This window comes from Crassostrea angulata, chromosome 2 (genome assembly GCF_025612915.1).
Source record: "Crassostrea angulata isolate pt1a10 chromosome 2, ASM2561291v2, whole genome shotgun sequence".
In the NCBI taxonomy this organism is placed as follows: domain Eukaryota; kingdom Metazoa; phylum Mollusca; class Bivalvia; order Ostreida; family Ostreidae; genus Magallana; species Magallana angulata.
The window spans coordinates 63,496,622-63,512,647 of record NC_069112.1 but is presented as its reverse complement, the minus strand read 5'-3'; the positions used below and the strand labels follow the sequence as shown (position 1 = coordinate 63,512,647).

At 34.5% G+C, this 16,026-nt stretch overlaps 1 protein-coding gene across 1 annotated transcript; it reads left to right on the top strand.

Annotated features, from left to right (window-relative positions):
- Positions 1–6,594: 6,594 nt before the first annotated feature.
- LOC128172807 (putative protein TPRXL) lies at positions 6,595–13,615 on the top strand. Its single transcript, XM_052838552.1, is given in 7 exon segments — positions 6,595–6,752; positions 8,564–8,721; positions 9,954–10,043; positions 10,751–10,819; positions 11,142–12,087; positions 12,688–13,035; positions 13,038–13,615. Coding segments are annotated over 3 exon segments (1,158 nt in total). The 5' UTR covers positions 6,595–6,752; positions 8,564–8,721; positions 9,954–10,043; positions 10,751–10,819; positions 11,142–11,306; the 3' UTR covers positions 13,067–13,615.
- Positions 13,616–16,026: the final 2,411 nt, after the last annotated feature.

Here is a 16,026-nt window from a genome sequence, read left to right as displayed (position 1 = left end):
CGCAGATCGGTTGCGGAGATGGAGGATGGATTTATCTTACAGTTTCTGTTGAATCAAGGATACTTAATGTTCTGAATGAGGTAAGTTTTGTCATTTACAATTTACTTTTATCGCACTAATTGTTGTTGTGATTCAACAGAGTTCCGGATATACTTGTATTACAGTAAATCTTACAATCACTCATGAGCATTTGCACAGCATGTGCAATTTATCAGCTGTTTATAGGCCTATCTCAGATGTATTATTCATTGAATATAGTTTACTGGCAAAGTTTAGCTCCTACATCATATGTTAGTTATTTTTGTTTAATGTAGAACCCTGCCACATAGGTTGATAAGAAAAGAAATTCTGTATCAATTGCAGAATCGATTCGAATTTCCTCGGCGATTTGAATAAAAAAATCTCACATATTATTGATATACCGAGGCTACCGAGCTAATCTTGTAACTTCATTTCCTTGTGTTATTTACTCAAAACAACTCGTAAGCATCTTGGTTTATGGGGTCTATGTTATACATTGATATATACAAGTAAACCAAAATCAGGCACAGAGTTTAACACTGTTGAAGACATGTTACATGCACTTACATACATGTAGTACACGTGTAGGCCTACAGAGGTGTGTACACTAAAGCACGATAAAACAGGAGATTTATGAATCAGTCTATCCACCTTGAACATTTGTTTATTTTTCTCATTTTTTCTATGTATACATTTTTACTCTAGACACTATTTACATTTTTGATAGTTTGTACAGGTTTTGTAGTCGCGCAAGACTGTCACTTGTATATTGTTTTGTAGATATATTAATATAGAAAATATGATCATCTTAAAATAAATGTAACGTGTAATGATAATTATCATGATTATTTTGATTTACATGTGAACTTTTAATTCCTTAAAATTGAAGTGTGATGGAATAATGGTGTATGTCTATATTAATATTAATATGCATGTAAAACACTCAAAGACAGCATGTAAAACACTCAAAGACATGTACAGGGTGGTGACAAAAGTGAGTAAATTGGCGGCCATTTTGAATTCTGATTGTAAACAAATCAGGGTAATAAAAAACCTACTTACCTTTCTGCTGAGTTGTGTTTTGACCTAATATTTTGTAATATGGCCCTTTGATCTGATAACTAACTGTAGTCGACGGGGAATTGAGGAATACAAGTTCTGTATGTACATCAAAGGGATTGAGAGCCAGGCATGCTGAAGTACTGCTTTCAGATCATCAACTGTGTCAATGTTCATCATATGTCTTTTTACTTGATTTTTTAAAAGCAACCAGATATTTTCGATAATATTAACATCAGGAGACTGAGCTGGCCATGTAAGAGTTGGAATGTTGTTATTTTCTTTCCAGGCTTTAGTCATCCTTGAGGCATGAGGTGGTGCATTGTCATCCTGAAACAAGTATGGCTTATTTGAAAAATATTTGGCTATGACTGGCCACAGGTTCTCATCTAATACGTTGATGTATTTCTCACTGTCCATAGTTCCATCTATGAAAGTCAATAACCCCTGACCATGATAGGTAATACAACCCCACACCATTACTTTCAAATTCCTGCCAGTGTGACGTTTCAAATGACCGATGCATTCGGGAAGGTACTTCTCTCGTTTTGTTCTCCAGACTTTAACAGCCCCACAACCACTAACAGTTACTGCCATTTCATCACTAAATATGATCTTACTCCAGTTTTCAGCTACTGTCCATGTTAACTTACTCCTGGCCCACGAAACACGACGAACTCTATTTATTTGTCGAACGCCTAATTTCTTGGCGATGGCTCGCTTTCTCAGGTCATATTTATGAATGGATCGCTGGATTGTCCTTTTTGACACAGATACATGATTAAAAGTGTTAAATTCATTAGTAATATCTACCAGCGTTGATGTACGATTCCCTCGAATGATTCGATTCAGAGTCCGGCAGCTTCGATCGTCCATCTTTTTAGGTCGTCCTGATCGAGGGCGATTTTCAATGGAGCCGCTTTCATGATACCGCTTCAAAAATCTACAGATAGTAACTGGCAGTGATTGGGAAGGACCTGCGCCACGCGCCATAGTCGCATTTAAGAGAAAAATGGCGCATTAGATCAATTACTCTACGCACCGAAGTGCGCATTCAAATTTCTCATCGGTTATAAAAGTTTTAGCGATGTCCGCTGGAAATTTACTCTGTACGACTTAGCTAATCGTCTTTTAATACATTTGTTTTAAAACATCAAATTTCATTGGTCGTGTTTGGTAAAACAGAAATAAACAACCAATAAAAACGTTTCCACTCTTTTATGCGTGGTAGATTATTCCAGAATTTCCTCCGAAAGAGAACTTGAAGTCGCCCAGTATTCTGAGTTCTCAATTATGTAAACTAACCCCAAATGCAGTAAAATGATGATTATCTAATTGAAAAGACGTTTTCACAGCCTCGATTAATCCCTGTTGTGATTATTAAAACTCACGACTGTCTTACCATGCTTATCGTTACTGTAGGGGTTATAAATACGGGTGATGCAACCACACTGCAATGAAAATTACAACCGATGTTTATTTATTTAAGTGTCGATACTACAATTAGTTGTAACTTGTAATTATTTAATAACTCGCAAAATTAATGTTTAAATAATAAGAAAAACCATTCCCTACAGTTATCTTCAAAGTTTGAAAGATTCTCTACATAACGGTAATAATTGGGTCAAAGGGTTTGACTAATACCTCCAAAAAACACAGAAGTACAGAGACTGATTTTATTTATCATTAAGCAAACACCATAACAAAAATTGCATCAGTGAAATGTATAAACACATCAAATAAATGAAATTTAACCAGTTCGTTAAGTTTTTAAATTTTATAGAAGTTGTTTGCTCTAGGTTGGTCCTTGATAATTTCAATTTTACAAAATGGCCCCAATGAATAAATAGATGGCCCTTTCATTATGAAAATGGCCCATTAAAATCAATAACTGTGGGGCCATAGTCCCATTGACATTTTTGGCCTTCCCAATCACTGAACTGGACTTATTTTCAACACTTTAGATATTTCACTTTGTTTGAAACCGCTGTCAAATAACTCCAATATAATTGTTTTCGTTTCATCTGTCATTTCCTGTCGTTTGGTATCCATTGTAAACTAATGGCGGTCGAAAGCAGAAGCAGACGCTTGTACCTCTAAAAACTGAAGAGCTGGTACAGTCGTACCCAAAATCATTCTTATGCATGACAACAACAATATTTGACGCTGTGTATGTATCGAAAACTTTATTTTTACAAACCCGATAAAAACAATCAGAATTCAAAATGGCCGCCAATTTACTCACTTTTGTCACTATGCTGTATGATATGATAAAGGTACATGTATCCCCCTCCCCTTTCAAGTGTTACTATTATTTATGTACTATATTTCATCGAAATGCCATATTCCACATAATTTAAAATCTAAAGTTGGTCAATATACCAAACAAAACTTCAAAACGAGTAAACTATTTTTGTTTCTCACTTGTAAATAATGTGGAATAATAATGCAGTATATAGCATGAATAGTCAACATTCAGATCAAAGCTAATTGTTATAAAAACACAAGTGTCAAAAACGAGGGGGTAGGTGTGTCGCTCCTAAATGGTAACTTAGAGGAGCATATAGGAAACAAAGGAGCTACTACGCAGTATCTGTGTTGACCGGTGATACACAGAGAGAAGCCATACATGTCAATTTCATTTTTTAACCTTTGTTGATGACCTAGCTACATTGCATTTGATTGGATGATATTGATTTTAACAAAGGAGAAACTTTTTGAGTTGAGGGCTGATTATAAGAATTAAAAGTTACGGTGATCAAGTTCTGAAGTATTTTGACTAAGTAAGAAGACAATGCCGCGATTCCCATCTATTATAGGTAATGTTGCTTAAGCTTCATGCAATTGGAAAATTCCCTAGGCTATATAGAAAAAACATTAGACTTAGCATTTTTTATATAAAAATGTTACATAATTATGTGCATGTTCAAGTTTCCATTGAATATTAACTAAGATGTGAAGCTTTTATAGACTAGTATGTATATTTATGCTCATAATATGTGATTATACATAGTACACACATGCATTTCTTACCTCATCCACTTAAATGCATTTATTGACAAATATTGTACAAATTATTCATGAAAATGGACATGAATTGCACAGTTTTTTAGGAATATTCTGTCAACATCAGATTCTAAAACCAAAACATGTATCTGTTAACATGATCAATCATTTACTTTTATATATTTACATTCAACGTGTAAATTAGTTGCATGGACAGGAAAATTTATTTCTAAGTGTCAGTTAATAATTTATGTTTACTGTTTTTTTTTCCTTTACCATAATTTACCCAGTCAGAGAAATTTAGTAATGCTCTACTTATACTGTTAAGTCTTGATTGTACCAAATCATTTAATGAATTATAGTACTGTGCTTATAATTGTCAGCATGAACAAATCATAACTTTATGGTACATGTGCACATATAATTTTGGGGTACATGCATGTACACCACCCCTATCAATGTCACAGTGATTTTACATTTTTCTGGAACCTAATTACATAAATTCAATGAAGATTTTTTTTTTATCAACATACATGATCAATAATACTTTTTCAATTACTGTTGATTACTCTTAATTCAACATAATTTTTGGTGATGCACACATTATATGAAATAATTAGTGTTGTTTGTATTATAATTAAGATATAAGAATGTTTTGATTCATTTACCTTGATTTTCCACCCCCACTCAAAATATAAATCATTAAATTGGTTCACATAAGTACACAGTCAAATAATCAGTTGGTCACTCTGTTATTCACATTGCCCTGCATATTTTTAGAATTTGATATTTAATCTAATGTATTAAAAATTTACTAGAGCTCCCTGATGATTAATAATTATTGAGAGAGAGAGAGAGAGATATATATATATATAAAAGAGGGGAGAAAAACAGAAGAAGAAAAAACTGATGTTCATTTTTTTAGATTACGGTAATACATTTTAAGTAATTGTGCCTAGCCTCATGTATATATGGCCGTGATTGTTGAAATTATTGAGACATAAAACTTGACAATGGATGGATTTATTTAGAGAATAAGATATCATGTATTCAGATAGAACAAGAAAAAAACAAAACTAAAATATTGTTTTTTTGGAATTGTCTCTCGCCTAATTGAAATACCCTCTGCTGACAACATTTTATTAGCAAAAAGATTAGAATTAACTTTTTTCTAGTTTTTTTTTTATCATACAAATGAATGTTTACATAGCTACAAGATCATTCAGAATTTTATTTTTTAACAATTTTTAAAAGGTTGAACTTATAGTTTGAGAAAAACAACAATTCCCTCCCTCCTCCCTGGGTCTGAAAATTCCCAGGTGGTATTTCAGAACAATTTTTTTTTTATAGGATGGCCTATTTAACAATTGTTTCAGTTTTTAACACATGTAACATGAAACAGTTAAATGATAATAATTATAATGCATTAAACTGATAAATTTAATGAACTTTCAAAATAATATTAAAGATTCCTTGTTCAAGTGTGTTCTTCTTATCATGGCAGCATTTATTTCATTTTGTGTGTGTAAACAGACTGCATATGATTCTTGATTGATGTTTATTTGGAGGTTTCAGTTGATGCACTGATGAACCATTTAGATTAGAATATTAAAGTAGTTAACATAAATCTGAATATCATTTATTAATGAGCACTTTATCTTCTGTAGCACACTTATGTCTGTACCACCATCATGTTTTATTTAGATACCAAAGTGTACCGTATTTGATTTTTTCAAGCTAAGTCGTTCTAAATAATGCAGACAGTGTATGTGTGAGTTTCTCTCCTTGTCCAAGTCCTGATTTACAATGGAAACACAGTGTTACATTGCTTCCTATCCTTACACAAGATTCAGTGTATTGAAATGGTGTTTATAACAAAAGCTATAGTGGCTATAAAGCAGAGGGGGGAGGGCGAGAAGTCTAAATCTTGTGTTAAATTTGAGTGATCTTCAGAAAGGTACTTCTAAAAACTATTGATTAGACAAACATCTTAATTTTGGTGTTAAAGGGCATTTTTCACAGTGAAATAAGTATAGAAGGTAGATTTCATTAAAAAAAATTTTGGTTCAGAATATCTTTTATTTAGAAGATATTACTGCTACTTAGGGCCCAGCTCCGCAGGCGCCCTATAGTAATCAGTCCGTCCCTCCATCTGTATGTCTCTCGGACACCATCCAATATCTCTTGTCCATAGCATGTCTTGCTATGGACAAGAGATATTGGATGGTGTCTCTCCCATTGGCCCAATCCGGCTCATACTACACCCACCGTGTGGCTTTAGTTAAAGGGTGTGTAGTGACCTTGTACCATGTTTTTAGGTCGAATGTGAAGGTCATAGCAGAATTATATGAAAAATTCTTGTCCGGAACATATCTTCTTCCCCTTATATCTAATATGTCTGTAGTGTTATTATAGTTTAATATTACATTATGAGATAAATGCTTTGTATTTTTTGTCTGTACTATATCATACATATTTAAATTTTTTTTATTTTTACTTAGATGAAGCATCCAAAAAGTGGGCACTTGTCCTCTTCGATTGGGATGGATGCACTGCCATCATCGAATCAAAAAGACTGGTTGGGAAAGATGACAGAAAAGTTGGGAGCAAGTTCAAGCTGTCATTTGATGGGCGACTTCATGAAGTAGAGATTCTTGGCTTTGGATGTAAGTGTATAATAAACTGCACTGTTACATGTTAAATTTGAAAATCTACAAAAAATGTTCATTCATGAATTACTTGCATGTGTAAATGTACTGAATTGATTCATGAATTACTTGTATGTGTAAATGAACATGTAGTATACAACTACTAGTACACATTTTTAAGGGGCAGTATTTTAAGCTATGTGTCATTAAATGTTTGTCGCATTAATAAATTAGGTTTCAGAGGATCAAAATGAGTACTATATGTGAGAAAAATAGAATTGATAAAAAATCTTTTTGCAATAAATAGGATTCTGAAGTTCATCATAGAGATTTATATGATTTGGTTTTGATTAGGGGAGGCAATTGATTGAATAATTGCTAAGCAATTAATCGCTATTCATTCTAGCAGATAAGCCAGCTTTTTATAAGAATATACACTGTCACATACATGTACACTGAAATGACTTTATTATTAGGCGATATAAAATTAATATTTAGATTCTCATCTTGATTTGCCAAAAATATTTAGCAGATGGGCGGATGTTATTTATGTTTTTAAAAACACCTTTATCACCGTTCATGTTCTAAAAATAAGCTTGTTAATAAGCTGTCATTGCTAATATGAGTTTATAAACCCATTTGTTATCTTTAAATTCCATTTTATTTCGACTTAACTGTTAATGTATGAAGACATTTGTATCCTTATAAATTTTTTCTACAATGAGCACAATTTTTTTTTTCAGTTTTTTTCACACAATTTTTTTTTTCAAAATAAAATAAAATAATTAGGGGCGGGCCATTTTCAGAGGGGCGGGCTAGAATGAGAATTTAAAAATTAATTTTATGTCTAATGTTGAGTTATGCCCCTTGAACTTAGAACAATTCCAGTTGTTTGTACTTTCTGTTCGATTTCTTCACAGAGGTTGCACATATTGAAATATGCAAGGAAAACATATTTATCATGATAATTAAGATCTAGGTCAAGTTCGTTTTTGGGAACGATTGTGCAATTTTTTTCAACAACAAAAAATTCCAATTATTTACAGTTTCCAATCATTTTTTCTGTAGAGGGCAATCACATAAGATTTTTTTGGAAGAAAATAAAATACGACTGCGTACAAAAGGCGACTGATTATTAGAGGTGACCACTTTAGCAGTATAGACTGTAGATTGATTTAAGGTAGTTTGCTACACCCAGACTAATACTTTTTAAGACACTACATCACACGATGGCGATTTAAATATTTTATTAAACTGTTTATATCGTTCAATTCGGTTGTATACTGTCGAAGCTCAGTGGCTAAAGTATTGGGCTTCTAAAACGCAGATCATGAGTTCAAATCCACCTGGACCCTTTGTTCATATTTACTGAACTTCAATTTTCGAAATTGTAATTTTTCATTCCAAATTGAACATTTTTTGCTTATTTCAGACTTAAATACTTCTTATCCATTATGATATCTATCAGAATCAAGTAATTTTCTGCGGATTTGAGAAAATATTTCAAGGTATAGTGAGCCACCTTAAAGGAAAAAAAACATCATTGAACTTAGGTCAATAATATCGTAATAATAGCTTTAAAGGGACATATCAGTGATAGTAACTAGTAACATCATTAAATTTCCTGAAAGTTACAAATTTTTTAACAATTGAAATTATTACTCCTTTTGAAAGATGGGCTGCAGATGAGCAAAATAAATTGATTCATGTGCATCAGACATGTAAATAATTGATAAATATGCAACTGTCTTTAATTGTGATCTTTATAAAAGAATTATTAAAAGCTACCTGATGATTTTTAATGCATTTTTCCTATTTTATATAAACAGATGAAGACCACCATCTGCATGCCAAAGACAACCAGTGGGACAGATCGACCCGAGCCAAAGCTATTGCTGCAGTTAGAGATGCACGGGAATTGACAAGAAGAGGGAAATATGGTGGTTACCTGGATATACACGACTCTGATAATTCAGATGAGGATGAGGTATTTATAAAAACTCTGCTTAAAGCTGAACACTACTCATTAAAGGCATTGTCTTTCATTTTTCTCTTTTATCACATCTATCTCTACAACCCCATATAAGTTGAGTACTTCTTACATTTAAAAGTTTGTCTTGCATTGCAGTGTTACTTATTTGCAATGAAATATTCAGTTTTTTTATGGCTTTTTGGCGAGGGATGTTAATGCTTACATCAAATTTACTGATCAATGCATTTCAAACAGGAAAAGCAGATGAATTAAGAAATAGGTCCACAAAATGAGACAGTGCCTGTTTATGAGCTGTGTTCAGCTTTAACATTCTTAATTTCTTTGCACATGATAAAAGCCATATCTAACCATAACTTTACAGTTTTATAATAAGAACTATTTGTTTGACTGAAAATCACAAGAGTTATAAAAATCCTTGTCACTTATATTTTGTCATGTAGCTTCTCGAGAGGTTGCATTAGTAGGTGGTTTACTTAGGTTAAATTAAAACCATGCATTAACCTGTTTTTCCCATTACCGGTATTCACCCTCAAGTATATCAATTCATTTATACTTTTTTGTTATTTTTTCCATTCTGTTGATTGGCTCAAAACTCCGAATCAACTATTATTAATGAAACCGTAACTCACGTCATAAATCTGTTCTCAAATTGCATGCTACTTAGATCACACCAATATAATTTCTTGTTTGTCAGACCCTGCACACTTGTAATTGAATAAAACTGCACAAATAATATTATCATTAATTTCCCGCATCCATGAAATTCTGCGCTGTTTTCCGTTGTTTTTCGGCTCCGTTTTCATATTTAAATAGTGTTAATTAATAAATCAGAAACAAGAAGAAAAAATATAATAGTGCGCACAAATTTATTTATAAACCGCTTAAAATTTTTGGCTACAAAAAATTGTATTTTTATTATTTAATTTCTTGCGGATGTCAGATGAACAAGAAATTGTACTGGTGTTTCCTTACTTGTGTATTATTGACATTTAAATAAAAAGTGTCAGATAGTACATAAGGTATTTTGCAGTCAAAATTTAATTTATATATAGAAAGACTGAAACGTTTACTGGTAACATGATCGAATCATCTTCTAAGAAATCTATACATCATTAAAATTGGTTGCATTATTCTTAATTGGTATAATTCCAACTTTGTTGAAATATTTTATGTCAAATATAAATAAACAGGCTGGCATTGTTTACAAACTGTTACTCAAATTGTAGGAGGCTATATTCAGTCCAGATACGTCTCATCTAAGGACAAGAGCAAACCCAAATTGCAGGAAAACCACTTCAAAGAAACAGCCACAAAAGGTAAATAAATATTTATGTATTTTTTTTTGGCATGTTGAAAATGCAACCACCCATTCCACTCACAATACTTTTAAAAGAGTTAAAACATTTTGAATATTTTCTATAGATACTCAGTTCATACTAATAGAATTCTAGTTTGCTGTCACATTGACAATTTTTCTTTTGTTTTTAAATACTGGCAATTAAGACATCAATGTAATAAAAATTATTAAAAGGTTTACTATCTAATCAAAGTTAGACTTGTAGAAAAGCTCCTTTATGGTACTGTATGCAATTAATACTAATTCTTACAACATATTGTGTACTCATCTAAGAGTTGCCTTATAAATTGCCAATGAGATCACTTCTTAAAATCTTCAGTGGTAGTTTGGACATTTGTTTACTTTTTGCAGATGAAACTTAATCTATGAGGTGTCTTGTGTGACAAACAGAGTCATCGAAAAGTTTATGTGTTAATTCTTAGTTTTTGGCAAAAACTTTAATTAGCAATAAATAGAAAACTGAACATTACAGGTGTAAGAGTTAAAGCAATCGAGCTATTTAGGCTTTTATTATTGAAAGGTCACTCTGAGATGACCCCTATGGGATGTTTTTAGATCTTGTTTTTAGTAGTGGAGCTGTTGAACAAGTCTAGTTTTGATTAAATTGTTAAGGGGTTACAAACATAAAATTTGACACTTTTTGTGATAGTTACATTATTCTTTCAGACAAGTACCCCTTCAACACAACAGCAGGCACAGCAAAGACCCCAAGAGACACAGAGAAAGCACATTGAGGTACACATTTAAATAAAACTGGGAAGTTTTGTAATTTTGCAGAAATTATACATTATACATTTATTAAAAAAATGAAATATTTATTTAAATCGACATACTCATTACAAGTTAAGATATTGCTTACATTTGAATTAAGAAAAATGAGACTTAAAAAAAAAAGAAAGATAAATTTAAACAGGAATATATAACATAAACCATTAATGTTTGAAAGTTATTTTTTATTAAATGTGAAGTTTCACTCCTGTTGGAGTAAATAAATAGGCCAAAAGGTCTAACTTTATCATTGTTTAACTTAAATAATTTTTTTCCTTAACTTCTTTAGGGCACAAATGGACGTTCAGTCACAATTCTGTACGAAGGATCAGGGGACTATGAAGGTAATTCTAGTCCAAAAAGACAGCCCTGTTCGTTCGAGGACTTAACATCTGATCAAGTGGACATCATCCTTAACCAAGTAGAATCTGCACAAAAGAACTTAATCAGCACCATGACAATGACTGATGACATCGTTATTGTTCAGAGTGAGGAGGATATAGCATCACTGTGCAAAGACTGCAATGGAACCCACCATTCTCAGACATCCGTTCAGACACAGCTCAAGGACATCAAGTCTTCTCAAAAAGCCCTGGAGAAGAAAGTGGACAGTCTTCTAGAAATATTGACCACATTTGTGAAAAAGCAGGAGACCTGTGTAACCATTGATCTGAATACATCAAGCTTTGTTATTGAACCTGAATCTACACCACCTTTTAAAGTGACCAAGGCTTTGAACAATATTCTTACCACCAGTGTTATGAGCACTACTGCACAAGACACTTCCGCTGCTAAAATTCCTTTCAACACTTCGATCCTGGACTACACCTGTGACACTTCAACCACCCGTAACAACTTGACGACAGGCAGGACTACAAAGACAGGCAACATCCTGACCACTTTGAGGGCATCAACCACTAGCAAGAACTCGATTGACAGCACCACAGGCAACAATTCAACGAGCAACACCCAGACCACAAGCAAGACACTGAGGGGCAGCACTCCATCCACAGGCAACTTGACTGGCCGCGCCCTTTCAACAGACAACTTGATGGGCAGCACTCCATCTACAAACAACTCGACAGGCCCCACCCTTTCAACAGACAACTCGATGGGCAGCACTCCATCAACAGACAACTCGACAGGCCGCGCCCTTTCAACAGACAACTCGATAGGCAGCACTCCATCCACAGGCAACTCGACAGGCCGCACCCTTTCAACAGACAACTCGATGGGCAGCACTCCATCCACAGGCAACTCGACTGGCCACACCCTTTCAACAGACAACTCGATGGGCAGCACTCCATCAACAGACAACTCGACAGGCCGCGCCCTTTCAACAGACAACTCGATAGGCAGCACTCCATCTACAGGCAACTCGACAGGCCGCACCCTTTCAACAGACAACTCGATGGGCAGCACTCCATCCACAGGCAACTCGACTGGCCACACCCTTTCAACAGACAACTCGATGGGCAGCACTCCATCAACAGACAACTCGACAGGCCGCGCCCTTTCAACAGACAACTCGATAGGCAGCACTCCATCTACAGGCAACTCGACAGGCCGCACCCTTTCAACAGACAACTCGATGGGCAGCACTCCATCCACAGGCAACTCGACAGGCCGCGCCCTTTCAACAGACAACTCGATAGGCAGCACTCCATCCACAGGCAACTCGACAGGCCGCACCCTTTCAACAGACAACTCGATGGGCAGCACTCCATCCACAGGCAACTCGACTGGCCACACCCTTTCAACAGACAACTCGATGGGCAGCACTCCATCAACAGACAACTCGACAGGCCGCGCCCTTTCAACAGACAACTCGATAGGCAGCACTCCATCTACAGGCAACTCGACAGGCCGCACCCTTTCAACAGACAACTCGATGGGCAGCACTCCATCCACAGGCAACTCGACTGGCCGCACCCTTTCAACAGACAACTCGATGAGTAGCACTCCATCCACAGACAACTCGACAGGCCGCAACCTTTCAACAGACAACTCGATGGGCAGCATCCAAATGTCATGCAAGACCTCGACTACCAACACCCCTTTGACAGGTAACAACTCATTGGGCAACACCTTGATTGGCAGCACCCCAAGCATGTTCATAACCTCAAGCATGGTTGGCACCTCAACACCAGTGACATCTTTTGAAACAACTTCCAGAGAAAAACCTAGAGTTTTGTTGATGGATGCCTCAAATGATGAGTTGCCACCACCTGTGTGTGAAACAATTGCCGAACTTGTGTTAGTTGAGGAAAATGAAGAAAATGTTGCCCCATCATTGGAAAATAGGTTTGCCAACCAGATGAAGAAGCCTCGACTGCAGCGAATGAAACGATTTCCAAGTCCTTGCAAGGCTAATGCTATTACAACTTATATAAGAAGCAGTGAGGATGTCGAGCCTGGAAACTACGAGATTCTTGTTTGCCCAGATGTACTAATGGAAATCAAAGATCGTTCCTGTTCTGATGGAAACTTTTTGTTGAACACAGCAAGAAGAATTTTCAAGGAGGAAGAGCTGGAAGGAAAGAATTATTCTGGAAGGAAAGGGAGGCCTGGGATTTCGCCTAGACGAAAACATGCTCTTCAACATGCGTTTGCAGAACACTGTTCATCAAACATTGATGACTTCAAGCGGGCAGTGATTGCTTTGAACTCAGGAATTAGAGGAATGGCATTCAAGTAGTTCATGGATTTGTGAAAAGTGTAAAAAACAAATTACATTTCACCAAATGTATTATACATGTTTTTTTTAAATGTACACTAGCGATGAACATGATGATATTTATGACTTTAGATGCCTATGATATAATGATTTTAAATGTCATTACATTTATGCAATTTAATCACAGTTATAAGGATAACATGTTGAATCTGTTGTCATTATAAATTCTCTTCCATTATTTCTCTTGTTCTTCAATGCATATTAGCTATGAATTTATCAACCTCATTTAATATGTTAGAAATTAGACTTATCAAGTTCCGGGTGTAAGTTTGATGTCGAACAAGTCCTCTGTGAGAAAAATTTCTTGCCATTCAGAACAATTAGGGTGACAAATGATATTCATAAATGATGAATTGAGAAATACCTGTATTAAATGAATAACCCATCTGATGCATTATCATACATGTATAATCTGTTAAGAATACAGTATTTTGTAAAACAATGGTTGCTTGGTTTCTCTCAAGTTACATGTAGTATTTATTTTGTGGGTTAGGAGGAAAATTGAAATCTCATTAAGCATGTTAAGGTACTTCACTACACCGAGACTTGTACTTTTTTGGACACTACGTCATAAGATGGCGATTTAAATGTTTTGTTAAACTAACTGTATCAATCGATTCAGATATGTATCGTCATAGCTCAGTGGTTAAAGTATCAGGCTTGTGAACCGCAGGTCATGAGTTCGAATCCACCTGGACCCTTTTGTTTATGCTTACTGAATGAAATTTTTGAAAATACCATTTTTATCTAAAATTGCACATTTTTTCGCCTATTTGATAAATATACTTCTTATCCATCATGCTTTCTATCATAATCAAGTAATGATTTGCTGATGAAAAACTATTTCAAGGTGTAGTGAGGAACCTTAAGAGATGTGTTATCAATATTAATGCTGTGAACTTCATTAATGGTAACCGCTTCAAGAGGGCACAGAGACATCTTTCATTAAATGTGGCATGAAATTACCATGAGGCTGTTCAAAGATAATTCTATGTTTTGTCACTCCTACAAATCCCTTTTCAAGTTTGAATTTTCGGTTTGCAGCTAAAATACTGCAATGTGTAGAAATGTAGATGTATAGAGCAAATCTTTAAAGCTGACAGAAAAAAATAATTAATGCGGTGGCCTTGAATCTTGAAAACTTGCTGTATTTGTATCAATGAAAAAATTAATAATCATTATGAAAATCTCTTCCTTATTTATTTACATATAAACATGGTTTAAGCCAAAAAGTTTAGGGGGTTCATTACCAAGCTATGCATGACCATTTTGAATTTTTCTTTTAATCACATAGAAAACGCAACTAATTGTATACAAATAGAGCCATGGTACATATTTTACATTAATGTTAAAAATTCAAATAGAAAAGAATCATGTAAAATAAAATGTTTTTACAATTTTACTTGGTAAAAATCTTCATATTGCGGAGATAGAATTATTTTAAAAAAAATGGAAGACATTAAAGTTGTGTCTGACCTTAATATATGTATAAACATCCCCCGTTTAGGTTTAGTATTTTGAAGTAGACGCTAAGCACAGAAATAACTTTGAGCAGCCACATTTAAGAAAAAACTTAAAAAGAAAGAAAACTCAAAATCAAATAACGTAAGCATTTTTATATGTACATACTATAAGAGAAGAATATATATGAAAGGTTAGACATTGCATGGTGATATCATCAGCTCAATACATACAAAAGAATTTGAATATTGTACACATTAATTCAATATGCCAGCAGTGTCTTTATCAAAACAAAAAATCCTCTCCTGATGGACATGTTCACTCAAGTTCATAACCATATGAAGAACAGCACATCTAATACCCTGACTGTTCCCCACTGTTCAAAACAACTGCTGGGATCACCTTGTGAATATGGTCGATGAATTTCTGGCAGCCATCAGCGGAAAGGCCATTCCAGAAATCCCTGATCCCAGCAACAAGTTCTTCCTTCTTCTTTGGTTTCACAGTCTTTGTGAGATATAGTTTCATAGCTGCCCACACGTTTTCAATTGGGTTAATATCTGGTGACGAAGCTGGTGTTTTCATGATCTTGTCCAAGAGATTCTTCTGGTGCATCCACTCCTTTGTTGACTTGGACACATGTTTGCTGTCATTATCCTAAAATATATGGCATAAAAATAATTTTTTTCATAATAGTGTAGTGAAATCAAGAAGAGAAATTATACAAGTACTAATTGGTTTTGCATTAAAGAAATTTGCAATTGTTTTGTAAAATTGAATTACCTGATAGATTCTAAATCCATTTGGAAATTTCTTCTCTGCAAAAGGGATTAGGTTCTTTTCTATGATCCCTTGATATATGACAGAATCCATTGTCCCTGTAAACATGCATATGTCTGTTCTCCCTTCGTAGGAAATACCTCCCCAAACGTGTACCTTAATGGATATGATTTACAGTATTAATCATTTTGTTTAA